The sequence below is a fragment of the Talpa occidentalis genome, unplaced genomic scaffold (assembly GCF_014898055.3).
Source record: "Talpa occidentalis isolate TD23 unplaced genomic scaffold, MPIMG_talOcc4v2.1 talOcc4.5, whole genome shotgun sequence".
In the NCBI taxonomy this organism is placed as follows: Eukaryota; Metazoa; Chordata; class Mammalia; order Eulipotyphla; family Talpidae; genus Talpa; species Talpa occidentalis.
In genome coordinates, this window is record NW_023604861.1 from 130,451,081 (window position 1) to 130,478,234 (window position 27,154).

Genomic DNA, 27,154 nt, shown 5'->3' on the forward strand with positions numbered 1-27,154 from the left:
TTGTTCACGACCCAATCTTAAGTCTCTTCTCTTGACCTTCAAAACATTTTGAGGTTTGCCCATCATTTTCATCTATTCAGTATTCTTTGATAACTTCACAACCATCTATTTTGTCCCTATTGCTCCGCTCTGGTTTTATCCCTCCGGTTTTGCTCTGTCAACGTTTATTTACCACCATGAATGTGGCAGCAAAGTTCTATTATGTTCTAAATGTGCAATGCCTGTAAAACACTGTGAGAGGCCTGGTAGGCACTTGTTCGTCGAATCGAGCTCAGCCGAATGTATTCTCAGTGGCAAGATAAGCACATTCGATGTAATGGAAAGAGTGGCCTTATGAGTAATCTGGGTTCAATGCTCACTCGACACTCCTCTGTAACCATGAACAAATTTCAGTCAGTGTTTTCAGCATGTAATTTGTTCCAGGTACAGGAGATGGAGTAATGGGTCAAACAATTACCCTCTTTTGTTTCAGTGCAGAGAGGTGATTCAGATTATATGTTGTAGTAAGTTAGTGAAAGAGCTTGTAGAAAAGGGGAAACAAAGAAAGGAGGTGTGAGATGAGGAGTGATGAGAAGATGCAATTTAAAGCTGTCAGGAAAGGCTTCCGAAGGCACATAAAAACCTGAAGAATGAGGGAGGAACATTCCAGGCAGAGGGGCCTGCAGTAGCATGCTTGGTGTGTTCCAGAGCAGTGAGCTTTAATGGAGAGGAAGAAGGGAAAGGGCTGGGAGATGATCTCAGGGAGGTATCTAGTCGCCCGGCATAGGTCATCGAGCTGATTGACCTCGACACTTGGTGGGACAGGAGGCTGCTGGACAGAGGCTCCAAACGGGAGGCTTGATATCATTCTGGCGCCACTTCTCTGAGTGTTTTCTCCTTTGAAAAAGGACTCTGGCAATAAAAAAAGGATCTCAGGGCTTCCCCTGGTGGCGCAGCGGTTGAGCGCTGGGCTGCGAAGCTGCCCGCGGCCTCTGCAGTGCTGGTTCGATCCCCGGCCACCCGGCGAGGGTCCCACATGGCATGACAGACCCCTTCCTGCCTCCCACTGCTCCCCTCAGCAGTGTATATCGTCAGTCTGCCTGCTCTGTTCCCCGCTCTGGCTCTGGTGAATTCTCTCACTTTCCCGCATTTCTGACTGTACCCAGTGCTTGTGTAAATAAATAAATCTTAAAAAAGAAAGAAAAGGATCTCAGCGTTATAAATAATAAGTGATACAATTAATGTGCAATAATATAGTGCCTATCACAGCAAAAAATCTGTAGCTACTGTAGGCAGGCTGTATAGAAGAGTTGCTGAGAAATCAGATCCTGGTTTCAGACAGACTCGGTTTTAAACCCCAGTTCTGCCCACACATTTCCCATGTGAGTCTGATCAAGTTTCTTAACCTCTGTGAACTTAAATTGGCGTAATAACGTCCTAAAATGAAGACAGTGTGTACATGCTTAGACGGGGGCAGATGCAGTAAGCACTCAATACATTTATATGTAATTAAAAATATAACAGATTTTTTAGTAAACTAGGCAAATGCTGTCAACTGGCCACATTCTTTCATCATTTGGCAAACAGACCTTCAATTAGCTTTGAAGTAATTTAGTGAATTGCCCGCTTCCTTTCCCCTCCCCCCAGCACTTAGATCACACCTCTGTTACAGCTCATGGGCTGTTGTATTTCTCTCTCATGAGCACCTTGGAGATGAGACCTCTTTTCCATCTGCAGCCTTTAGCATAGTGACCCCCACAAAAGCCGGGGACAGGGTGGTAAATGTTCACTGAATCAAAGAATTTGCCTCCACAAATTTAGATTTGTGGCGGTTATTTACAGTAGGAATTATTTACAATATAAATCTGAATGATGGGAATACAACACTGCATTGAGGGTCCCTGCAGGGTGCAACCAGAGGACTATTGTTGATAAATACCCAATTTCTTCTCTTGGATGATGTGTGACCCCCATTTTCTAGCCTCTGACTAATTGTTCACAGGAATCATGGAATTTTGTTTTATTTCAATGTTCCCTGGAGGCAATGATAGATGTGCCATTTTCAGGACTCCTTTTGTTTTTAGGGAAGAAATTTGCTATAAATAAGCCCAAAAATTGACAGAAAAAAACTTGGACCTTTGCTTTACTGAGGTGGCTTTGTTTTCCTATAAAAGCCGTGTCTTCAAATATGAGAAAATAATTCGCAGGGGAGGCGATTGTTGCCAAATAACAAGGAGTTTGGGCACCTGAGAAGCAGCTCAAGGTCTGGAGCCAGAAGATTGAAACTCAGTGCCTGGCCTCTCTGAGCTGATGCTCCCTCATTCTGGAACATTTAACTGGCATCTGAGCTTCAGTCGGGCACGAGAAGACACACGGCCTGACGGACACACTGCCTGGATTTGCACTTAGGATCAAGTCAGGCAGCAGAAGCGAGAGAGCTGGCAGCTCTAAAGCTCTGTGCAAATATCAGGAAGGGCTTGTGAGCGGGGAATGGCTAGGGGAAGGGTGAAAGAGGGAGAGGGAAAGTATTTGACCTGGAAAGCAGAAAAAGAGCAACTGTTTCAGGTCTGTCAGAAAGGAGCTTTGTCATCATTCAGTTAAGTAGCTAAAAACCCAGACGAGGCATCTGGAAAGCTGATTTATATTCCTGGCCCCCCACCAGCTGAAGGTGTTAGTTAGCAGAGGACTCATTGCAGATGAGGGGCTGATCAACATCCCCTGCGCTGACCTGCTGTCACTCTTAGTTTTGGTTAAACGGTTATTATCTTTTAGAAAAATAATTTGAAAACCTACACATGTCCCCACTTAGCCCCCATTTCTGGTGCTCTGCATTCCTTTTGCAGATCCACATCTATAGCTGTTACCATTTTTGTTCCCCGGAGGATGGCTTTTTTTTTTTTTTTTAAAGATTTATTTATTTATACAAGCACTGGGTACAGTCAGAAGCGCGAGAGGGTGAGAGGATTCACCAGAGTCAGAGTGGGGAGCAGAACAGGTAGACTGACGAAATATACTGCTGAGCGGAGCAGCGGGTGCAGCAGGAGAGGTCTGCTTCGCCATGTGGGACCCTCGCCCGGCAGCTGGGGATCGAACTGCCCCGTGCTCAACTGCTGCGCCACCAGGGGAGGTCCAACCCCGGAGGATGTCTTTGACTTTTTTTTTTTTTTTTTTTTTGCAGTGTGGTTCTACTGCAGATGAATACTTTTAGCTTTTTGTATGTCTGAAAATATCTCTATTATACATTTCTTTTCCTGTTTCTTAATCCGGGTTTATTGATCCCATTTTAGAGACATTTCTTTGATATTTTGATTAAACTTTTTTTTAATTGATGAAATACTGGGTGTAGGGTAAAGAAAATGTCAGGCTTTTCTGCCCTTCCGCCATCAGGATAGATGATGGATCCTTGTCCTAAATGCATGCCTGATGGCGGGCACCTGGAGTAGGGTGTGGGCATAGGTAGATGGGATTCAGCTGAGCTAAGACTGTGCTTTTTAAGGGCGGCGTCACGGGGACGCCAGCAGCAGCAGCAGCAGCAGCAGCAGAAGCAGAAGCCAAGAAGCAGCAGAACGAACGCCAGAGAGCCCAGATAGAGTGAAGACTTGCTGGGGGGCTGGGAGGCCTGCCAGCCTCCCAGCCCCCCAGCCAGCACCCCTGCCTGCCATATGCCTGGTGAACCCCAATAAAAAACGTGCAAAACTACTGAGGACTCTGACTCCTCCTTTACCCGGTCTGCATGGGATCAGAAAACCTGCACCGTGTCCAGTCTGGCCCCTTACACTGGTTTACAACACTGGCTATATTTCAGGGGTACAGGCTCATATCTCTTCAGATGTATGTTATCACACCACACCCACCACCAAAATGCCAATAACCCTCCGCCATAGTCCATGGGCCCCCCCCCTCTCCTTTTTCTTCTCCCCTCCCCTCTCTGGTTACCTTAGTTCTGCAGTCAGAATATGAGAGTTTGTTTGGGTTTTGTCTGTTCTTTTGCTTTGTTCCTTTATGTGAAAATGAAATATTTGGTGTTTGTCTTTCTCCTCTGACTTATTTTGCTTAACTTGATCCCCTCCAATTCCGTTCATGGTAAGATTTCATTGCATTTTTTCACAGTGGAGCAGTATTCCATTGTGTGCATGTACCATATTGTTATCCACTCATCTGTTGACGGCACTAAGGTGGTTTCGATCATGTGGCTATTGGCTTTTGGAATTGGTGCCCTGGGTTATCAGTGACTGCTCTTGACAAGTGTGGTAGTGAGAAGGAGGGAGGATGGCCTGGGAGGCTGGTGATCCCAGAGCCAGTCCCATTTAGTACAAGGAAGAGGCCCCCACTCATCGCCCTCCATGCTGGGGGGCCATTTATCGCACCTGCTCTTGCTGTGGACCCCACCCAGGCCTGTAGACAAGACCACGGAACCGGATATCCAAGGACCCTGCAGACTCCCTCAGCGCAGCAGCTGCCTCCAAAGATTGTTACACACAGCCTCTGTGTCCAGTCCCGAACCTTCTGACTCAGAGTATCCCAGATGGAGGCCCAGGAAGCCCCCCGTGGCTCTGGTGTACAGTCCAGGGCAAGAGCTTTCTATTAAGGTGTGTGCACACCTTCCATTCCTGCAGTCCCGGGACTGACCCCTGGAGCCTGTAAATTGCATGTTTCTGTCATGAATCATTAAGTCCAGGAGGAAATATCCGTTGGCATCCATGTGACTCCACTTCCCTGCCTTTGGAGCTGGGCAGCCACGCACACAGCCAGAGGTAAGAAGGGTTTGGCTGTGGAGTGACAACCGGTAGGAAGAGACTGTCAGGCATGGTTCTCAATGGGCCTGAGGGGAGGGCCCGTGCAGCCCCCCACCCCAAGGGGCACTAGGGAAAGAGCAAAGAAGTGGGGTCCCTGTGGCTCTCTATCTAAGAAGCAGAGAAGCTGCTAGAATGTGGTTAGGATTAGATGGCCAAAGTGAGGGACTCTTGATGAGAGATCCACCTGGGTCTAGGGCCCAAAAGTTCTATTGAATCAAGAGAGGTGACCTTAGGGCCTCCCCATCCCTTCCCTTATAAAGATCTGGATCTAGAAACTGCAAGATTGTATTATTGTTCCCCAAGGCTCGCTCTCCCCAGGCTGCTACCAGCCTTGCCTGAAACCCACTTTGACCAATAACACATTCGTGAGTGCACCCCATGTCTGATGTAAGCGAGCCATTTCCTGCAGAAATGGGTAGGCCCGCACCTGGCCCCGCCGCCCCCGCTTCTTCCCTTTGCCACACACCGACCTCTGGCAGATGGGGGCTGCGCCTGAGTCTGGGGGTCTGCATGAAGAAGAGCTGCAGCCATGCCAGGAAAGACACAGAACAGGGCAGAGGCCAGTGCTGGTAGTTGGACTGAGAATTTGGGGTCACTGGCTACCAAACATCACTTAGGCAGACCTAATTAATAAAGAAATAGTCTTCTAGGATGACGTGTTTATATAAATAACAGTAAGAAAGTCCGTTTTCAAAGAGAGCTGCCCACAATGTATTCCTTAGCTTAACCAAACAGAGTTAACGTTCACACGCCTACATGCAAACGTGCTAAAAAGACCACTCTGCTGCAGTGCCTCCTGCTGGAGCTTCCCGGGAGGAGCTGCCAGGTGGTGAGGGGAGGTGTCGCCAGGTGGTGAGGACCAGCTCTGCAGAGGGGGAGGCAGCGCGAGCCCACGCCCAGCACCTGGCCCACCACCACCTTCGCCAGTGGGCGCCGCTGAGCGCCACCGTGTGCAGCATCGGGGCCTCTTGGAAGGCGCGCCTGTTCTGTCTTTCCATGCTTGCCACCCAGCCAAGGCTGGACTGGCGGTCAGGTCTGCTCCATGATCGTGTGTTTCTGGAAGTCTCTGCCCCACCACTGCGCACCCTGTTCCTGTGTCCTGGTATCTGTGCAGGTGTCCAGTAGCAGCTCCCCAGCTGGGGAGAATTTGCCTGAATTCAGCAGTGAACACAGGTGTCCGCCCTCCCCTGGGCAGAAATGATCAAATCTCAGGTATCCCAAATCATTACAGATTGAGGCTTACAGAAGGGAAGAACAGGAAGCTGGAATAGACTGGAAGGCAGAGAGGGCAAGAAAGAGTCTACTTGACCCCGGTTTTTCAAACTGTTGGCTGGAAAACATAAGTGAATCATGAACTCTATTTAGATGTTCATGATCAGATATTTTATTTTATTTTAATAATTTATTTATTTTTGGTTTTTTAATTTTGTATGTTTTTTACATCATTTTTCATTTTGCACAATGTATGCATTTTCGTCTTGGTTATATTCCCCGTACAATTCCTTGTTTTGATTCTACTCCCTTTTCCCCTCCTGTAGTGTGTCTCTGGTTTATAGTTGCTTGTTGATTTTGATTTTTACTTTATTTAGGATTTCTAAATTCCTGCTATAGTGAGACCATCTGGTATTTTTTTCTTTCTGGCTTATTTCGCTGAGCATGATCCCTTCCAGCGCCATCCATGTTGTTGCAAATTGCATGTGTTTATCTTTTTTGAATGCTGAGTAATATTCCATGGTGTATATGGACCACATCTTCTTGATCCAGTCATCTATTTTTGGGCATTTGGGTTGTTTCCATAGCTTAGCTATTGTAAACAGGGCTGCTGTAAACATAGGGGTGCAGCTGCCCTTTTGAATTAGTGATTCTGTGTTCTCTGGGTAAATACCTAGGAGTGGAATTGCTGGATCATATGGAAGCTCTATGTTTAGTAGGTCCAGAAATCTCCACACAGCTCTCCATAGTGGTTGGACCAGTTTGCACTCCCACCAACAGTGCACAAGAGTTCCTTTTTCTCCACATCCTCGCCAACATTTGTTGTTGCTAGTTTTTTTAATATGTGCCATTCTCACTGGTGTGAGATGGTATCTCATGGTAGTTTTGATTTGCATTTCCCTGATGACAAGTGATGTTGAACATTTTTTCATATGCCTCTTGGCCATTTGCATTTCCTCTTCAGAGAAGTTTCTTTTTAGCTCTTCTGCCCATTTTTTTTTTTGACTGTGTTGTTTACTTTGTTTTTGTTGAGTCTCATCAGCTCTTTGTAGATTTTTGTGATCAGTCCTTTATCATTAGTGTTGTGTGCAAAAATTTTCTCCCAGTCCGTGGGGTGTCTTTTTGTTTTGGTTATTGACTCTTTTGCTGTACAGAAGCTCTTTAATTTGATGTAGTCCCAGCTGTTTACATGATCAGATATTTTAAAAGAACTAACATAGAACTGAATGGAGTTGAGTAAAATAAGGAAAACATTAGTGTTGTTCCACTCTAGTGGTAAGTGTAAATATTGTTTCACAAAACTATCATTTCTGTCATGCACATGTATTAAATATTTGTGTAGCTCTCAGTTCATGAAATAGAGCTTTACCATAGATAATGGTGAAAATAAATTTGAAAAAAACTAATTTAAGATATGGCTTCAGGGAAGGCTGCTGAGGAAGATATTACATTGATTACCAGTAAATTGGTTGACTTGATATTTTATTTTTTATTAACTAGTGAAACTTAACCCTCATGCAATACCTGTACAATAAAGCAATTAAAGTTAATAATTATCTTATAGAAGGAAATAACATTGCTTTGAGCTGCTCTTTTCAAATATTAATTTCATTAATTTGAATAGAAACATTGTGAGTTCGAAATATCAATGGATACTAGTAGGTCACTAACTACTTTTCAGAACTTACTGGTGATAATAAAAATGTGCCATCTATGTTTCAGAAAGGGCCCTTTCTTTTCCAGAGCAGTCAACATTGCCTTCCAACTTGTTTCAATCCCGAGCGACTCTCATGTCGCTGAAAATCTGGTACTGTAAACTGCCACAGATGTCAGGACACAAGGTTAGCTTTAATTCTCAGGTTTTCTGCTTATTCTAGAAGAATGACTAGCATCGTGACTCTCCCCAGTTAGCCTCACACTAACCCCTGCCCCACTGAAAAAATGGAGGCGACAATACAATTTATAAGCCACCTAATGTGTTTCTTTTTGCATACTGCGTTGAGTTTTACTCAGGTGAATTTTGTTTTATTTTTTTATTTTTTCAAGATTTATTTATTTATTTATACGAGCACTGGGTACAGTCAGAAGAGCGGGAGGGTGAGAGAATTCACCAGAGCCAGAGCGGGGAGCAGAGCAGGCAGAAGGACCGAAGTACACTGCTGAGGGGAGCAGCGGGGGGCAGGAGAGGACCCTTGCCCGGTGGCCGGGGATCTAGCTTCACAACCCAGCGCTCAACCACTGCGCCACCAGGGAGGCCCTACTCAGGTGAATTTTAATAGCAAAAAGTCACACAGCAAGTAAGTGCCCTTTAAAAGAAAAGACTTTCATTTGGCCTGAATTGTTTATGAGAAAGAATTATTTTTGTCGTCCAAGCACCTTGTCTTGTTTTTTCTTTATGAGATGCAAGAAGATGCATCCAATGCATCCATAGACTTGGACACTCTCAACTTGTTCAGGGGGAGCTCTGCTGAACCCTCAATCTCCTGCATAAAGTTAGAGACCTAGGTCTCTATATGCCTGAGTCTGAAGTCTTCTGAATCTGCTGTCATTCACCAGGGAGCTGAGATATTTGATTTATTTTGAACTCTTTGCTACAATGCCCCCTAATGGCACCCAGAGGACAAAATTATAAAATCGAGATAAGATTCTTAGTTGCAAACAGCAGAACCCACTCTGGATAGAATAAGCAGAAAATGATATATTAAGGGCATAAACCAACTCACTATAGCTCAAAGTGCAAGTGACAAAGCCATCCATTCCTCAGGATACCTCACTGCCATTATCGAAGTGGATTGCCACTTGTTAAAATCAATATGGTGGCCACGAATGTGCAGCTGCACCACCCATAAGCAACCCTGGACCAAGTAGCTCATATAACATCTGGAAGGGTGGAAGAAGCAGGCTTGGGGGAATCCTGATGAGCCTTGCTGGTCACGAAAAAGAGTTTGAATTTCACTGGAGGTGAAGGTGCCAGGTTTAAGGAGAGAAGTGACTTTCCGCTTATGGTGTGAAGAGCGGTTGTGAAAGGGCCGCGGTCCACAAGCAGGGAGGCCACATAAGGTCTGTGGGAAGCACGTCCATCCTGGCCTTTGAGATCCAGCTCAAAAGTCACCTGCTCTTAGGAGCCTCCTTGCCGGGCAGAGCCAGCCAGCCTGTTTCCCACAGGCCCCAGGTTCCCTGAGAGAGGGGCACGGCTGCAGCTGCTTCCAGCTCAGGGGCTGTGCGTTCCTGGAGGGGGTGGTGGGGGTGGGGTAGTGATGGGGGTGGGGGTAGTGATGGGGTGGGGGTAGTGATGGGGTGGGGTAGTGATGGGGGTGGGGGTAGTGATGGGGTGGGGGTAGTGATGGGGTGGGGGTAGTGATGGGGGTGGGGTAGTGATGGGGTGGGGTTAGTGATGGGGGTGGGGGTAGTGATGGGTGGGGGTAGTGATGGGGTGGGGGTAGTGATGGGGGGTAATGATGGGGTGGGGGTAGTGATGGGGGTGGGAGTAGTGATGGGGTGGGGGTAGTGATGGGGTGGGGTAGTGATGGGGGGGTAGTGATGGGGTGGGGGTAGTGATGGGGTGGGAGTAGTGATGGGTGGGGGTAGTGATGGGGTGGGGGTAGTGATGGGGTGGGGGTAGTGATGGGGGTGGGGTAGTGATGGGGTGGGGGTAGTGATGGGGGGGTAGTGATGGGGTGGGGGTAGTGATGGGTGGGGGTAGTGATGGGGTGGGGGTAGTGATGGGGTGGGGTAGTGATGGGGGGTAGTGATGGGGTGGGGGTAGTGACGGGGTGGGGGTAGTGATGGGGGGGTAGTGATGGGGTGGGGGTAGTGACGGGGTGGGGGTAGTGATGGGGTGGGGGTAGTGCTGGGGGTGGGGGGCCTCCAGCCCAGTGCTGCCACATGGCCCTTTGGGAGAGGAGATGGGTTATAGGGGGGCCTTTGAAGCCGCTGCGGGCCCCAGCTGTCCTTGCAGCGCACAGGGGGCTCTCTGGGGCGTGTGTTTGACTTTCTGTTCCCAGTCCTGCAGGTTCCCATGTTTATGGACGTTTGAAGCTGGGATGAAAGCTCCCCTGTTCGTGCTGCTAGACGCTGAGGATTTTTATTATTATTTTTTGAAACCAGAGCCCACAGCAAACTGTGGGACTTGGCTGGGGCGCGGCGCGCGGGTGAGGAGCGGCGTGAGGCTGGCGGCAAGCCAGCGGGGGGCGGCAGGGGGCGCGCCCGGGGGTCCCCACAGGGCCGCAGGGGACGCGGCTGCCGGCGGGCGGGCGAGGGGGTGCAGAGGGGCCCCTTTCCAGGGACGCCGGCGCCGCAGGAGGCCGGGCCGGGCCCACCCAGGGGCGCGGCGGGCGGGCTGGGGGGGTCGGGGCCCGCGCCGCGGGCGGGCTCGCCCCAGACATTCCGGGGCTGCCGCCGGAATGCGCGGACAAGGCTCCTTGTGGGCCCGGGCGGGGTCCCCCGCGGCCCCCCCGGAGGGCGGGGCGGGCCCAGGGCCGCGGGACCTTTAAATCGGCGCGGGGCCGGCCCCCGCGACCGCGGACTCGGGGACCATGGCGCGCCGCCTGCCCGGGCTCCTGCCGCTGCTCTGGCCGCTGCTGCTGCTGCCGCCCCCCGCCGCCCCCGGGCCCCTGGCCCGGCCCGGCGTCCGCAGCTGGGGGGCGCGCGGACCCCAGGGCAGCCCCGGGCGCCGCCCCGCGCCCGCCGCCCCCGCCCGCGAGCCCCATTCCGGAGGGGGCGCAGGTAGGGGGACCCCGAGACGAGCACGGGGAGGGCCGGGTGGGCCGCGCGTGGAGCGGCGGAGGGGAGCACGGCCCCCGGGGCCCAGCTCCTGCCCCTCCAGACCCCGGAGCCAGGACGGAGGACCCCTGTCGGGGAGGTCTGCGGGGGAAACTGAGTCCTGAGAAGGCAGGGCTGGGATTGGAGTCTCGTGAGGCTCAAACGCCGGTCACTGCCCCCTGCAGTCTGGGCAGGGAGCATTGGGGAGCTGTGGAATATGGGGCCACCTCCCAAATCTGCCCCTGGCCCTACCTCTCCGTTCAGCTGAATGCACCCGGCCTGGAAGTGCCTCCCTCTGTCTCCCCCGCTTGGGACTCCCTGTGCTCCCCAGTCCCGGAGCTGCCTCTGCCTACTAGGATTTAGGGCAGAATTCAGGGTGGGGAGTCCTGGGTGTGAGGACAGGAGGACACCCCAGGAGCTGCCAGAAGAGGGAGGGAGATTCTGCTTGGGATGGCCACTTGCCCCTAAGCAGCACTGGTTCATCACTACCTGGAATTCACCCCAATAATGAAGGCTAACCCTTTAATAAGTACCACATTCCACCCTGCTCCAAATTCCCTCCCTTTGCCGCAAGAGACTTTTGAGCTTGGCACGGACTTTTATTTCTAGCAGCACTATCAGAAGGTGGCAATATTGTGAGTGCAGCATCGTTTTAGGAAATTCAGATTCGCACTTCATTCCTGAGAATCAAAGTGCTGCTTTCTAGTAAATTAGAGCGAGTTTCAAAAATGATGACTGATGTTGCTGAGGGGTTGAAATCAGGCAGTACCAGAAGCTCCCGCGATCCAAGGTAGGCCCCTGGGTTAGCTTTTTATTTCCTGCTGTAATAAAGTACCACAATCTCAGTGGCTTAAAAGCCACACACATTTATTATCTGAGAGATCTATAGGTCAGAAGTCTGGCGCTAGTGTCACTGGGAAAATGCAGATGTTAGCAGGGCTGTGTTCCTGAGGGATGTGGGGGAGATTCATTTCCTCGCCAGTTTTGGTTTTTAGGGGTCACCCTCATTTCTGAGCTCATAACCTTTCCCATCCGCTTTCAAATGCACCAAAGGCAGGTTGAGTCCTCACATGTCACCCCCCTCCCTGATCCCGTCTTCTGCCTCGCCCCTTCAATTTTATCAACCTTTGTAATTACACTGGGCCCACTGTAATAATCCAGGGTCGCTCTCCACCCTCTCGATGCACCTGCAAAGTCTCTTTTGCCATGTAAAGGAGCAGATTCTGGGGAGCAGGACATGGACATTTTGGGGGGTGGTATTGTTCTACCCACCACACCCCATGAACTTTCCCTAGAGGACTCTCCCTAGAGTCAGACCCATTTCTTGGAAGAACATAACCCTGGCATTGGTAAGGACACCACTGGGTGTTAACAAAGACATTTTCAGACACGGGTTCATAGCATCATGTATTTTGTCTTTTACTCCAATTATACCAAAATGTCTAGATCCAGCTCCAAGAAGGATTTTCAACCTGTTTCTTTCTTGCTCCTGAGACATAGTAATCAAGGGATGAGGTGAAATGCTAGAGTTGTTAAAAATAAAAAAACTTAATTCCTTTTGACTTAACTAAATACATGACATAGGGCCTGTTTTAGGCTGATGGCTCAAAGTCAACCAGCAGTATATTAACCCAGTACATGAGATAATGTTGATTTTTGTGGGGGAAAATGTTGCCTCAAAGAGAGAGGCAACCAGCCAGTGAAAAGCCTGTTTGGGCTGTAAGGCAGAGTCCTGGAGCCCAGCTTCTGCTCTGCCATTCCCTGGGCCTCAGGTTTCCCACCTGTCAAATGGGTATAAAACACCTTGAACCTCTGCTTTCACAGACACCCAGTTATCTCCAGTGTTCATGGAAGTGGGAGACTGTTTATTTTCATAATTGGATACCACCAGGCAGCAGGATAAAACCATGACGCTGATTTTCAGTTTTTTATTTTATTTTATTTCTAAAGATTTATTTATTTATTTCTACAAGCACTGGGTACAGTCAGAAGCACAGGAGGGTGAGAGAATTCACCGAGCCAGAGCGGGGAGCAGAGCAGGCAGAAGGACCGAAGTACACTGCTGAGGGGAGCAGCGGGCAGCAGGAGAGGTCTGCGCGCCATGTGGGACCCTCGCCCAATGGCCAGGGATCAAACCAGCGCTGCAGAGACTGCAGGCAGCTTCGCAACCCAGCGCTCAACCACTGCGCCACTGGGGAGGCCCTGATTTTCAGTTTTTTAAAAGAAACTATATGCAGGTATATTCCTGTTCCAGAAAGGACTTTTGTCACAACCTGCTTAGCCTAGGATTTTCTTTTGAGTCTGTCTTTTCTCCACTCCCTGAGTAGATTGTGTGTGTGTGTGTGTGTGTGTGTGTGTGTGTGTAGTTCAAGGCCTCCCTTGTGGCGCAGGCGGTTGAGCGCAGCACTGTGAAGCTGTCCGCAGCCTCTGCAGCGCCAGTTCGATCCCCGCTGGCCTCTGAGCAACCCCCATGGTGAGCAGACCTCTTCTGTCTTGCCCGCTGCTCCCCTCAGCAGTGTATTTCATCAGTCTGCCTGTTCTGTTACCCGCTCTGTCTCTGGTGAATCCTCTCACCCTCCTGTGCATCTGGCCTGTACCCCAGTTCTTGTATAAATAAAAATAAATTAAAAAAAAAAGAAAAAGAAATTCAATAGCAGGTTTCTCTCTTAGCCACTCTGACTTTTGGACTTGATTTTGGTGACTGGAATAGGGAGGAGTAGAACAAGATTGGAGGGAGGGTTATAAGAAAGAGGAGATGGTAATAAAAATATTCTAAGATACCTGTTTCTTAATGGCAGGGAATCAGTTATTTGCTTATGTAGCCCAGGACTTACTGTGTGGTATACCCTAAAAAAATAGTGAAGGAAGGAGTTAAAGAGGTGATTAAGAGAGTTGGGGTGGGGGGAGCCAGAAGGATAAATATCAGGTCACAGTCTCTGCTTCTCAAAATAAGATACACTTGCAAGATTGAAATAGAGCAATACACATCAGATTACATTGCATCCCCCATTCTGTTTTCAACTAGCTCAAAGCTAGTTGGGCCCCAAAGTACACTAAATGTGAGTGAATGAGGAGGTGGAGGGGAATTTAGGATCCCTCTGGAGCAGTTTTCATCGTCTTGGAAGTGGAGGAAGCCACAGCCTAGCACAGCGCACCTTCCTCAGACTCTGCCCTTGCCTGAGGGCCCTGCAGCCTGTGCGGGCGAGAGGCGGGCCCGGAGCTCACCTTCTACCTCCTCAGGAACACCTTGTCCTAGCTCCTCAGATGGCCAAGATGCCTAAAATAGGTCTGGAATCCTTTCATTCTCAGGAATCAAGAAGAACCTTGGGTACAAAGTGTAAGCAGAGGGATGAAGTTCTAAGTACAATTTCAGGACGTGGCCCAGAGGTGAAATATTTGGGGAGACTTCACACCTCCGGGATTCTGAGGGCCTCTGTCCTTTCACATCCAAAGGGAGAAGAGTTTTGGGGGAGATCCAGACAAGCGGGGTGTTTGGGGTTAGGGAGCTGCCAGGTCTGGCCTCCCACCCTGGTGTTCTCTGGCGTGAGGCTGGCGCCACTTCTGATGCGGTCTGACCATTGCAGGAATCTCAGTCCCCACATTCTTTTCGCAGGTGTTTGCCAGAGCAGGCCCTTGGACTTGGTGTTCATCATCGATAGTTCTCGAAGCGTCCGGCCCCTGGAGTTCACCAAGGTGAAGACCTTTGTCTCCCAGATCATTGACACGCTGGACATCGGGGCGGCGGCCACCCGGGTGGCCGTGGTGAACTATGCCAGCACCGTGAAGATCGAGTTCCACCTCCAGACTCATCTGGACAAGCCGTCCCTGAAACAGGCCGTGGCTCGAATCACACCCTTGTCCACGGGCACCATGTCGGGCCTGGCCATCCAGACAGCGATGGATGAAGCCTTCACCATGGAGGCAGGAGCTCGGGGGCCCGGGTACAACATCCCTAAGGTGGCCATCATCGTGACAGACGGGAGGCCCCAGGATCAGGTGAACGAGGTGGCGGCTCGGGCCCGGGCCTCGGGTATCGAGCTCTACGCGGTGGGCGTGGACCGGGCAGACCTGGCATCCCTCAAGATGATGGCCAGTGAGCCCCTGGAAGAGCATGTGTTCTACGTGGAGACCTATGGGGTCATCGAGAAACTCTCCTCACGGTTCCAGGAAACCTTTTGCGGTAAGCTGGCTTCTCACCGGAGAGGATGTTATATCCAGGCATATGTACCTATAGAAAAAGGGATTTCTTTCTTTTTTTAATGGAAATTTTATGTAAAACTTAGATATAGGAACACTTTTTTTGGTGCTTTTTACCAATGTAAACATACTTTGTTGGTGTAGGAGTATAGAGCTGCCTTATATGTGACTTGGTTTGCTCATAAAATCTCCGTGTTTGCATTAGAAATGGGAAGGGCTGGAAATACCCAGGATAAATGAGCCCGCTGTTCCCCAATGGGGTCAGAAAAAAATGAAGATAATAAACTGAAGATGCCTCTCTTGTCCCCTCTGAGCACCACTACGCTTTCCCCAGATATTTTCTTTAGCTTTTCCAGCTCTAGGCCTAACAGCTCTGCTTGTTTGAGGACAGGTGGCAGCCTTTGTCCCCGGAGGATATGCTGGCCTCGGTGCTGGTGCCACTGTCTGTCACGGTGAGGGCCGAGGACACCCTACTTTTCAGGGTGTCCGAGCTCTTTCTCAGATTATTCCTTGTGGGATCAGCAATCGGAGAGACTGGAGTTTCAGCTCCTTTGAAGGATAGCAAGAAAAAGACTTTTAGAAAATCCTTTTGTCACTGCCCTTCTACTCCTTCCTTCCTTTAGGATGGAGTTTGAGTAGGAACATGCTAATTTGATTGGAAACGTTAGCATCCATTAGTCACATCCGTGAACATGAATCCATTCAAGACTGGAGTTTATCTTTAGTCACTGGTCAGCGTTCTGGATGTATGGGATGCGTACTTTACTTTTTATTTTTAAATTTATTTTTATTTTCTTTTGGTTTTGCTGTATTTACTATCTCTCTGCTTTATTTTTTTCAATCATTCGAAGACAGTTTTTGAAACCCTTTATGGAATTATTCAAGCCAGGGCACATAAATTTCTAGTTCAAGTGAATTTTGAAATGTAGGTAACTTTTGCTAGGTAATCTCTTCCTTGTTTAATTACTCAAAACACATTTATTGATCACCGATGATGCCAAGATAGAGGTAGTGCCTTCCACCATAAAGCAACTGTCTGGAGGTAGGGGTGAGGCAAACAAGGGAGCCAGCAATTGTAATTGTGAATGTCAAGGGGACTTTATATCTAAATGACTGAAACTCAGAGATCACCAGTTTGTCAGGAAATGGGAGATGGAGTCTTGGTCTGGAGCAGAGTTTGGCCTCATCTCAGCCAGACCTGGCGGGACCTGCTTGTCTTTCCTATTCCAGGACACTGGGCCTTCATAGGCCGCTGTTGGCTTCGGTGGCATCTACTTGGCATTCATCATTTTTCCTGAAAGAAAATGGTTTTCTTTCTCCCAGGAAAGGCCCCAGTGCTTGTGGTGAGAGCTTTTCCATAAAGTCGCGGCTCTGCCAGAGTTGGGTCTGCAAGCTAGCACCTGGGGTGGGGCCGGGAGGCCATAAAGTAACACGTGGCTAGTGGAACCCTTGCCTTGCGGTACAAAAGACCTGCTTGTTCTGGGGGAAAATGTCCTCTCTATGGAAAAAAGACTGAGGAGCAGCTTGTTGCAGTCAACAGGCTGGAAAGATCACTCCTGAATAGGCCCTGCTTGGGAAAATATTAGCCTTGTCTTGTTGCCAGAGCAGCGAGGCTGGGTTACCTGCCGCAGAAGCCCCAGCCTCCTCCAACAGGCCTCCTTCTCAGAAACGACTAAATTCATGGATTCTTCTTTCAGGCGTCCCACTAGGGGAAAAATCCAACGAGATAGAAATGACTCCAGAGCCAAAAGAGCCAGAAGATGGGGATGCAGTTCAGCGAATGTCATTTCATTCATTTTGTTCATCCTTTTCTTTTTGCCTGGTGGGGGAGAGTGTATGAGTTTATTCCCTGGCAGAGATCGGAGGCCCCGTGATGCCTGCCTGTGTCTTTGGGCTCAGGAACCCACGCTGCGTATGCAGAAGGCCGCAACCACATCACCCTCGCCATTTGCATGTTCCAAAGTGGGTCGCAGCTCAAGAGGGAATAGTCCCAGGCCTGCAGGAATGCTTGTGTGTGAGTTCTGTCAGTCACCAACAATAGGGCCCTTGGGAACCAGATCCTGACTGCAGTGGGACAGCTCGCTCAAAGAGCTTTAGGGGTACATTATTCTTCTCCCCGTTCTGGTGTTTGGGACACTGACGCGCTTTCATCGGCAGGTTGGGTCAATTGAATGAAAGATCAAGTTACCTCACCATGTGCGTGTTGGGCTTCTGCTCCAAATTCAAAATTCCTTTTTTCTTTTGAGGGAACCCACACCATCTGTGACTTTAAATTAGCAGCACTACTAGTGTAAAAGTGATATGTCTTTTTTTCATTTGAAGTAAATTGCAGGATGACGTGGTTTCAGGTGTGCGTCATTCAAAACCAATAGGTGTAACTACTACACAGCATTCACCACTCTAGTTCTCGCCTTCCCGTGCCATTGACACCTCGCACCCGATTTAGCCACACCCCTGCCGCTTCCCCTCTGTCACTGCTAATGAGTCATTTGGTCTAAAAGCGTTTGTTTTATTTTGTTCATCTGTTTTTTTTCTCTCTATCCTACGTGTTTGACTTTCTTTGACTTCTTTCATTATCGTAATAGCCGTCCACGGTTTGCAACGGGCAGGATTTCATCTTTTTTTTGTTTCTTTGTTTTTCGGTAACCGAGCAGAGCTCCATTGCAAATATATGCGTCCTGTCTTCTTTATCCAGTCTTCAGTTGATGGGCGCTTTGGCTTTCACAGAGTGTATAAAGCTGCAATAAATGTGGGCGTGCATATATTTCTTCAAATTACTGTTTTCGTATTTTTGGGGTAAATAAGGGGTGGCATTGCTAAAAAGCCAGAAGCAGGAAACAAATAGCCGGTGTTTATCGAGAACTGAAGATAGACCCAGAAAGGAGCGGGAAGCACCGTGTCTTCTGACATAGCAGAGTCCCTGGGATGTCTCCCATGCGTTGTAACTCACCACTGTCACCCCCTGCACAGCTGTGGACCCCTGCATGCTGGGCTCACACCAGTGCCAGCACGTGTGTGTCAGCGACGGGGACGGCAGGCACCACTGCGAGTGTAGCCAAGGATACTCCCTGAATGCCGATAAGAAGACATGTTCAGGTGAGGCTGCTGGGTTGCTGGAGGACTTGCACCTGCAGGGGCCTCATCTTCCGGGTTTGGGTCTGACCTGGTGCTTTCTCCCATCTGCCTTTTGTCTGGTTTACTGTTGCTTGTCACTAAACCTTGAAAAGGAATGAGGAGAAAATGAGACAATACATAAATCAGCCTACTAGGGTGCTTCTGATTTTACAGAAAAGGTCCGTGAGTAAGGAAGGGGGCAAAAACTCTTGCTTCTTTGAGGATTTGGAACTTTTCCTGAATTTTATTTAAGTAATACAAGCTACCCTCTCCTCTCTGTGCCAGGCAGATTCATGGAATCTGGAGGCAGCGGGCAGTTCAGAGAGACCCTGACTCGCCTGGCATATGAATACTGACATGAACTCAATGAAGAATGGGAAATAGGAACTTTTTTAAATTCTAGAAAAATGATTTTGAAAGGAAAAAACTTAGAGATTATTTAATTCAACCTACACACTTTATAGATAATGAGATGAGACCCGAAGAAGGGAGGAGACTTACTCGTGTTGTGGGGTGAAGACTAGGAATTGACTCCCAACTTGCAGTTCAGCAGCGCCCCCCTTGCCTCCCCCAGCCCCCCATCTCATTAGCTGTGTGTGTCGGGGGGGCTGTAATGATTTCCCACATTTTCCATGTTTTTACCTGTGCCCTGCTCGTCTTTTGATAGTGATCGACAAGTGCGCCCTGAACACTCACGGATGTGAGCACATCTGTGTCAATGACAGGACTGGCTTCTATCATTGCGAGTGCTACGAAGGTTATTCCCTGAACGAAGACAAGAAAACTTGTTCAGGTAAGTGGGGAAGGAGGCTGCTCTTTGTCCATCGTGGGGCACAGGTCACGTGATAAAGAGCTTGGTTTGTTTTTCTCTCTTGCCACCCTTGGGCTTTCCCCATGTCTTATGAGCAGAGTTGGAAGTGGCCGCACGCACCGTGTCAAGGTCGTGTCACCGTGCTATTCATTTCCTTCTCTGTACCTGTTCTCGTGGTACTTTCCATGCCAAACACAGTAAGTTAACACTCAAGCAACACCCCCAAGACTCTGATGAATTACAGTGAGAAAATGGTGGAATAGCCTGGCCAAGGCCACTTTAACCAGGTGACCAAACCCACCAGCACCAGCAGGGAACGTGGTGACCATGAGCTCCTGCCATGGTGTCCCCAGGACACAACAGCATCTCTATGGTGTTCTTGCTAAAAAGGTAGAAGCATAAGGAAGCATCAGCAAACCCCAATGGAGAGACACTCCACAAAATAATTTTCCAGAACTTTCCAAAAGTGTCAAAGTCATGAAGGAAAAAGGGAGACTGAGGAATTGTCTGGGCTGGAGGAGATGAAGGAGACATGATTCCTTCATGCAGTGGGTCCTGGACCAGAAAAGGACATTAGTAGAGGGATGATCGGCAGAAATTAAGGAGGGTGTGTAGATGAGCAGCTAGTCCTGTATCAGCATTCATGTCCTGGCTTGGATGACTGTGCTGTAGTTATAGACAATGGAAACATCGAGGAAAGTGGGTAAGGACTTTTGGGCTATTTTTTGCAACTTTCTCATAAGCCTGAAGTGATTCCAGAATGAAAAGCTTAAAAATAAAGTTTAAATATATCATGAAGGTGCTGAAAAAAGTGCAGTTTTGGGTGGGAATTGTATGGGAATTATAACCAAGATGAAAATGCATACATTGTGCAAAATGAAAAATGATGTAAAAAATATATAAAATAAAATTTAAAAAGTGAGGTCAGTGGACAGTTGGGTCTGGAGTTCAGATGTGGCTCTTCTGGACTCAGCTCCCTTCATCTATAAGAGAAGGGTTAGTGTACATCTTCACACTCTGCTTCTGGGTTTTTCCGCATCTAGTGTAACTAACCACAGAACTGCTGGCGTTCTCCCGATTTGGTATGAGCACAGTAACTCTAAAAAGAACACTTTTGGAGGCATTTACGAGCTACCTGGATTAGCAAAACTCAGTTCACATGATTTTGAAAAGCGATGGGGGGGGAAGTAGCAGCGTCGCTAGTTGCTATTATCTGCAGGATCTTGCTGAACTCAGCTCAGTCCTGCTCAGAGCAAACAGCCCTTATGGCTTCTAGTACATTTTACTCTTATAAAGTCCTATCTGCACGTAAGTTTTTCGAGATGTCAGCCAAAAAGTCTTCCACTTTTGATTATTTCTTCTCTCCTGTACTTTGCTTGGCAGCTGACGACCAGTGCGCTGCGGGCACGCACGGCTGCCAGCACCTGTGTGTGAATGATGGCGCGGGGGCCCATCACTGTGAGTGCTACGAGGGCTACACGCTGGCTGACGACAAGAAGACGTGCTCAGGTGGGGTCTGCCGGGCAAGTTCTTTCACACTTGGCTTTTTCATTGCTGTGAAACCAACTTGCAATTCACCAGGAGTGAGATTCTTTTATTATTGCAGATTAATTTGGGTCCTGAAACAGATGCTGACATTTATCTCAGCATCATCTATGTCAGTATTGATAGTATCATTGGATTGAATTGATTGAGTGTTGCTATGAATATTGATTCATCCCCTTCATATTTACTACTCTGAGTTGTTTGGGGGTCATTAGGTCAATTTTGAGCCGTATGAGCTCCTGGAATTCAAAAGATGGTGTATTATTAAGAATCAGGAGACAGATCTTTGAAGGTAATTTTAAGCATCTGGCTCAGAACATTCTACTGTGTTTATTAGGCCAAGACGCACATTACTTAGAGGGCCAAGCGCTCACTAGGTTTTGCAAACATAGGTCACTTCAGAAAATTACTGGGAAATGGGTGGGGATGGGGGTTATGAGACAAGCTAACAGGATCTTTATCCAGGAAAATTATTTATCTCTGTGCGCTGGGGACTTGTAAAGCAAATAGAGGAAGGCAGTTGAATGGTGACTGGTGTGATAGGCTGAACTGATCTTTTTCCAGTTAAAACTTGGCCTGGATCTTTTCTGTAGTGCTAATCTTAAAACCGGGTGGTTTTACTAAAGGAGACTTTGTGCATGACTGAATTAGACCCACATAGACCTTCCAGGAAGTTTGAAGCGAGTCATCCCCCAACAGTTTCTAGGTGATCGATCTTCGGAGGAGCTGAGCCCATGGCTCGGCGCGTGAGCTCACGCCAGCACTGCTGATCCTCATTAATCTGATTGAAACTCATGTGGCAGAACAGGGGGGTGTTCATAACGTCAAAGCACTGCTAAGAGAAACACCTAGCTCTCAGGTGGTGTTTAGTTCTGGCACATTCAGTGTTTTTTTTAGAGATTTTTATGTGTACTTTCCTCTCCCTGGAGAAGATATATTATGTGACCCTTTCAAGAGAGATGAAGGGAAATGGCATATCACCCACTCCTTCTTACAGAAACATGAAATCTATAAGAGCACTGACGCCACGTGGCTCCCCAGGCTGCACTCAGCACTGTGGGGATGAAAAAAAGCTTAAGTTTTTGACTCTTACAGGCTGCAAAGACAACCAACACCTTAGGAAGGCGGGCGTGAGTAGCCAAGGAGTGGGGGTGACAGCAAGGAAGGGCTGGGGAGGCAGGAAAGGACACAGGGAGGGTGGGGCCAGACTGGGCCACGGGGGAGAAGAAGGTTTAGGTGGCCAGGACTGGGAAACACACGCTGGGGGAGTGACTTGCATTGGCTTGTGCAGGGGGCAGTGTGGGGGGGAAAGGCGGGGACTGAACTCAGTTGGGGTGGGGAGGACTCGTGGCTGTACTTGCAGGGGCACAGGCACTGCATGTCCTCAAATCACATCTTTTTGATGAATGTCTTTGGGGTCCAATGTTGAGAAAAAACCAATCCCATTGGCTGTTGAAGAAATGATGTTATTTGTGGGCCTATTTTTGTCATCGATTGTTCTGCTTGAAGTCAGTTTCTAGAGCTCAGCAACAACATGAAGTGAGGACTCCCTGTATCCCCTTTAATACTTTAACCTCCCAGACCTGGGAACAGGAAATAAAGCAAACATACATTTAAACTTGCAGATATGATGGAATAAAATGGGACATTTTATTTAAAAAACAAAACCAAACCATAAAGCATCAAAGCTGAATTTCTTTTCCTTTTTTTTCTAAGTTTTTCTAATTTTTTTTTAAGTTTTCCTAATTTCTAAGTTTTTTTTGCAAACTTTACTTTCATATTTTGTAGATCTTCTGGCAGAATAGAGAATTCTCAGTTTATTTTTATTTTTTTAAAGATTTATTTATTTTATACAAGCTCTGGGCACAGTCAGAAGCGCGGGAGGGCGAAAGAATTCACCAGAGCCAGAGTGGGGAACAGAACAGGCCGACTGATGAAGTACACTGCTGAGGGGAGCAGCGGATGGCAGGAGAGATCTGTGCGCCATGTGGGATCCTTGCCCTGTGGCCGGGGGTCAAACCAGTGCTGCAGAGGCTGCGGGCAGCTTTGAAACCCAGCGCTCAACTGCTGCGCCACCAGGGAGGCCCTCAAAGCTGATTTTCAGTGAAGGTAGACTACTCCCAGATGAGGCAGCCAGTGTTCGACAGTCTGTGTGCCAGACCTGGCTCCTTAGACACACTCACACATTTAATGTTCACAGCAACCTTCTGAGGAAACTGAGGCACAGTCAGAGTGAGTAACTTGCCCAGGGTCACTCTGCCGGTGAGTAGCAGAGCCCAGGCACTTGCCCTGGGCATAAGACAAAAGAGAAAGGCACTTTGGAGGGAAGCCAGTATTTATATATTTTAAGGTAACAGTGGACACCGTTCCAAGGCTGTGGTGTGTGACATGGACAGCTCCCCTTCAGGGCCTGCTTTCCCCTTGCAGGGAGGGCAACAGGGGGACTTAGAAATTAGAGGTAAAGCCAAGAAGTTGCCAAGTCATTTGTTAATTCTAGAGAGGCTGCTAATCTGAGATGAGGGGAAATAACTGGTTTTGCTATGGTATTTTGCTGAAAAGCTTGTAGTGATGAAGGGGAACGCTGTGTGAGGTGGGAAGACGCTCTGTGGATGGGCCAACGAGGACTCTGCATTGCACGTGGAGCTGCCTCACGGGCAGCACTATGCTGTGGGAAGCATCTGCATGTGCACCAACATTCATGGAGCGACAGGGAGCGCATCCACTGGCTCGGCCCCTGCGATGGCCTTCCTGTCTCTCAGGAAGCCTTTCTGAGTTCACTTGAGGAGAATCGCTGTTTTCATTTGCCTTGGGCTGTCTCAGACACAGGACCTACAGGGCCCTTTTCTCACTTCCTCAAGCCTGGGAAAACTCTGTCGTCCTCCATGAAATGTATTTACTTGTGACAGATAATACCTAACTCTCCAGTCATACATGTGACCATCATCATCGTCGTCATCATCACTATTTGTGTGTGTGTGTGCGCGTGCGCAGGCCAGTGTTTTCGGTCCCACGTTGTAAGGTCTGCAGCACAGACCCTTGGTCACTGTAGTCCTTTCTGCGCAGCATCGCACTAATTCCAGGAGCAAGTAGGTCCTTAACAAGTTACTCTGGTGATGCTATGGTAGTCCAGGAATAGTGGTGGTGCTGGCGGCGAGGTGCACCTCAGGAAGGGCCGATGGCAAGTTTGGGGATATAATCTAGACTCAGCGCAGCCCAGTGCTGTGCAGAGGCCAAAAGAGAAGGCAAGAAACAAAAAGGACAGCATGTGTGCAATAAAAGGCGAGGCTAGTGGGGTGAGATTCCTCCCCCAAGCCCCGAGACTTGTTGCTGAAGGTGAAGGAGGTGTTCTTTGCACCCATGGGCACCTCACGAGAACTGTTCCTCCCAGAAGGCTGTTTGTTCTCTGTTGTAATCTGGCGTCTTTTCTTCCCCGTGCCACTCCCGGTCAGTTCGGGACAAGTGTGCCCTGGGCTCTCACGGGTGCCAGCACGTCTGTGTGAGTGATGGGCCCGCGTCCTACCACTGCGATTGCTATGCTGGCTACACCTTGAATGAAGACAGGAAGACATGTTCAGGTAAGACCCTGCTATGCCTTCCCGCCTACCGTTTGGTGGGACAAGCTAGGAGGAAGCTTCCCTCTCGCCCAGGCTGAGCTACCCACCTGGTCAGAAGACTCCTGTGGCTTCCGCTGGAGGCCAGAATAAAGTTTGACTCCTCCTCTGGGCTTTCTGCCCTCAAGTCTCTCCCTATGTACATCTGGATTTCTCTTTATTGTAGTAAAATATACATAAAATTTAGCATTTTAACCCTTTTTGAACATGCAGTTCAGTGGCATACACTCACATTTTGTGCAGCCACCACACCACCCAGCTAGGATAAAAGTCATTTTATCATCCCACAGGAAAGCTCTGTACCAGCTAAGTGTTAGCTCCCCTCTGCCCACCCTCTTCATCCTTCCAATCCATTTACATGGGATATTTCTATTTTTTTAGGTCTTCTTTAATTTCTTTCAACAATGTTTTGCAGTTGCAGTGTATAATTCTTGCACTTACTAAATTTATTTCTAAATACTTTATTCTTTTTCATGCTATTGTCAGTGGAGCCATCTCTCATCTTTCAATTTGCTACCTCCCAGTTTTCCATTGGTATTAGAGTATCTCACTTAGCCTCATACAGCCCTTACATATGCCCTCATACAGCCTCTTATCTGTCAGGCAAGACAGACCCGTCTTATAAATGCCCATCTTATACCCTGTACGGGCACGGTGGGCATGTACTTGATATTCAATAGGTACCTTGTGGCTTACTGACTAATGGGCTGAGATGGAATTGGGCTGGCTGTCCCAGAAAGGTTCAACAGGAATTGGTCAGGTGGATATTTAATCAAGTGAATTTATGGTCCCCCAGCCCTATGGCATATATTTGTAGAATGTGGGAGAATATGTATCAGCAAAGGGTCACTTCCTATCCTTAGGCAACAGTACTTCAGAAGTCCCTTCATCTGCAGAGATACATTCGTAGCCCCCCTGGATGCCTGATCCTACCGATGATACTGAACTCTATATACTTTGTTTTTTCCTATACATACATGCCTATAATAAAGCTTAATTTGTAAGGCAGGTACAGTGAGACTAACTACAATAACCAACAATAAAATAGAACAATTTCAACAATATTCTGTAATAAAAATTATGTGACTATGGTCTTTCTCGAAATATTGTGTTATGCATAATATTTTTGGACTGAGGATCACTGTGAGTAACTGAAGCCACAGAAAGAGAAACCACTGATAAGAGGACTACAGTCCATTAAGTCCTCAGCGTCATGAGAAGTTCTTGTGGAGATTATGATTTTAAGCAAAATGATGTGTGGAAAAATCAGGTCCTCAAAAAAGTGTTTCCCTCAATGCCTGCCATGATTTTTTCATCTCATTATAACAAAATGACAGTGAATCAAGTGACATTATTTGAAGTTCTGCTATACTCAATGGGGAGCTAACACAGAGGGTACCTGAATGACGATGGTCTGACGAACAATTTTTGACTTTAAGATGGTGCCAAAGCAATACGCATTCAATAGAAAGTATACTTCAGATGCTGAGTTTTGGCCTTCTCCTGGCCTAGTGGTGTGGGATGACGCTCTCTCATGATGTTGGCAATGGCCAAGGGCTCCCGGCAGCCACGCGAGCACGAGGGTAAACCACTGGTACTCTAGACGGGTTCTCACTTTCAGCCCAGTAGTCAATGAATAACATGAGCTGTTCAGCACTTTATTATACAGTAGGCTTTGTTGATTTTGCCTAAATGTATGCTAATATAAGTGCTTTGAGCTGCTTAAGGTAAACTAGGCTACACTAAGTTGTTTGGTGGGTTAGGTCAACTAATGCATTTTTGACTTAGGATATTTTTTTAAGCCAAGGGAGATCTGTACATCAATCTTCAGGCCCAGGAAGTTACTCTTACTTCATTAGGCAACTTGAGGAGCTGTGGTATTGAAAAGGACTAGCTTCTTCACTGACAGAGCTGGAGTTAGCATTAGCGTTCTCCCGTGTCCTTTGCTCAGTGTAAACAACAGAAATCTGATTTTTGGTTCTCATGTTTTCAAGGGCAAAAAGTAGAATTCTCACAATTCAAACCACCAAAGAGAGTAATAGTCCGTTTAAGAAATCAGGAATTATTTAGCTTTAATCCTTGAAATATTTTGTTCCTACAGAGAACTGTTTTCCTCATTTTGCATTTCTTAGTGAGGACACAGTATCAGAAGAAAATTGTTTTATCTCTGCATTCTTGGCTTCCCCCTACATCAATCATCTTTTAAAAAAATCTGCTTTATATCATGGAAAATTTCAGGGAGTCATAAGTACAGAGACCATACAATGAACTCTCATATAACCACTAGCCAGCTTTGACAGCTGTAAACTTTTTCCCAACATCTCCTCACACAGTTTGTATTTTCTAACTGTTTTCTCTTCTTTCTGTTGGCTCTTATATCCTTTGACCCCCTGGAAAAAGTCTTAAAAAATGGAAGTATTGTAGAGTTCCTGATTTGCTCTGATTTCTCATTAGCTGTAACATTTTGTATACTGTCATTGTTAGCCATTGAGGAAGCACGAAGACTCATCTCCACAGAAGACGCTTGTGGATGTGAGGCCACGCTGGCATTCCAGGACAAGGTCAGCACGTATCTGCAGAGACTGAATACCAAACATATCCTTTCTGGAAGGTTTTCTGCCTCTGCTTTTGAAGCCAACTTAGGTACTGCAATTGAGCTACACATTTTAGGACATTCCACAGGATAACGTACTATTCTGTAAGTTTTAAAGTGGGAAATAGTAATACACAACTTAAAAAAAAAAACTTGTTCTTTTAAAAGAAAAATATTTTAATAGGCTGTTATCACCCAGTAATACTTACTGTAAAAGCTGCCTATTTCTTTCCCTAGTGCTTTTCCAGAGCAGTGTGTGTGCCAAGTGAGCACTTACTCACAAGTAGAACTTTTACACTCCACTTCCTTAGTGTGATTTTCTTAGTCCAGAATCTGTACATGAACAAAATGAGTCAGCTAATGAGTGGGGTGTGATAGCTCAAGGTTGTATGCTTTGGTGAGCCTGGAGGTCAAAAAGCAGGTTTCAAAATGTAACATGGCACCATCTCCGAAACCTTCAAAGTCAGTTCGTTAGTCAAAGGAGTAATTCAGGAAAAGTGCCTTTTCTTAGTTCCGTGAACAGCGGCTGCTCCTT

At 47.7% G+C, this 27,154-nt stretch overlaps 1 protein-coding gene across 1 annotated transcript; it reads left to right on the forward strand.

The window, feature by feature from the left end:
• Positions 1-10,522: 10,522 nt before the first annotated feature.
• On the forward strand, positions 10,523-27,154 carry MATN3 (matrilin 3). The gene is made up of 7 exons (XM_037526901.2): positions 10,523-10,712; positions 14,362-14,928; positions 17,916-18,041; positions 18,727-18,852; positions 20,254-20,379; positions 23,865-23,990; positions 26,511-27,154. Exons 1-7 carry the CDS (start codon positions 10,523-10,525, stop codon positions 26,711-26,713), a joined length of 1,464 nt encoding a protein of 487 aa, XP_037382798.2. The 3' UTR covers positions 26,714-27,154.

Excerpts from the sequence above, each read along its gene's own strand:
- MATN3 (XM_037526901.2), top strand. The coding sequence starts at position 10,523 with ATGGCGCGCCGCCTGCCCGGGCTCCTGCCGCTGCTCTGGCCGCTGCTG. Across the intron at positions 18,853-20,253 it reads AGACAAGAAAACTTGTTCAG|CTGACGACCAGTGCGCTGCG; the intron begins GTAAGTGGGGAA and ends TTTGCTTGGCAG. Across the intron at positions 23,991-26,510 it reads AGACAGGAAGACATGTTCAG|CCATTGAGGAAGCACGAAGA; the intron begins GTAAGACCCTGC and ends TGTCATTGTTAG.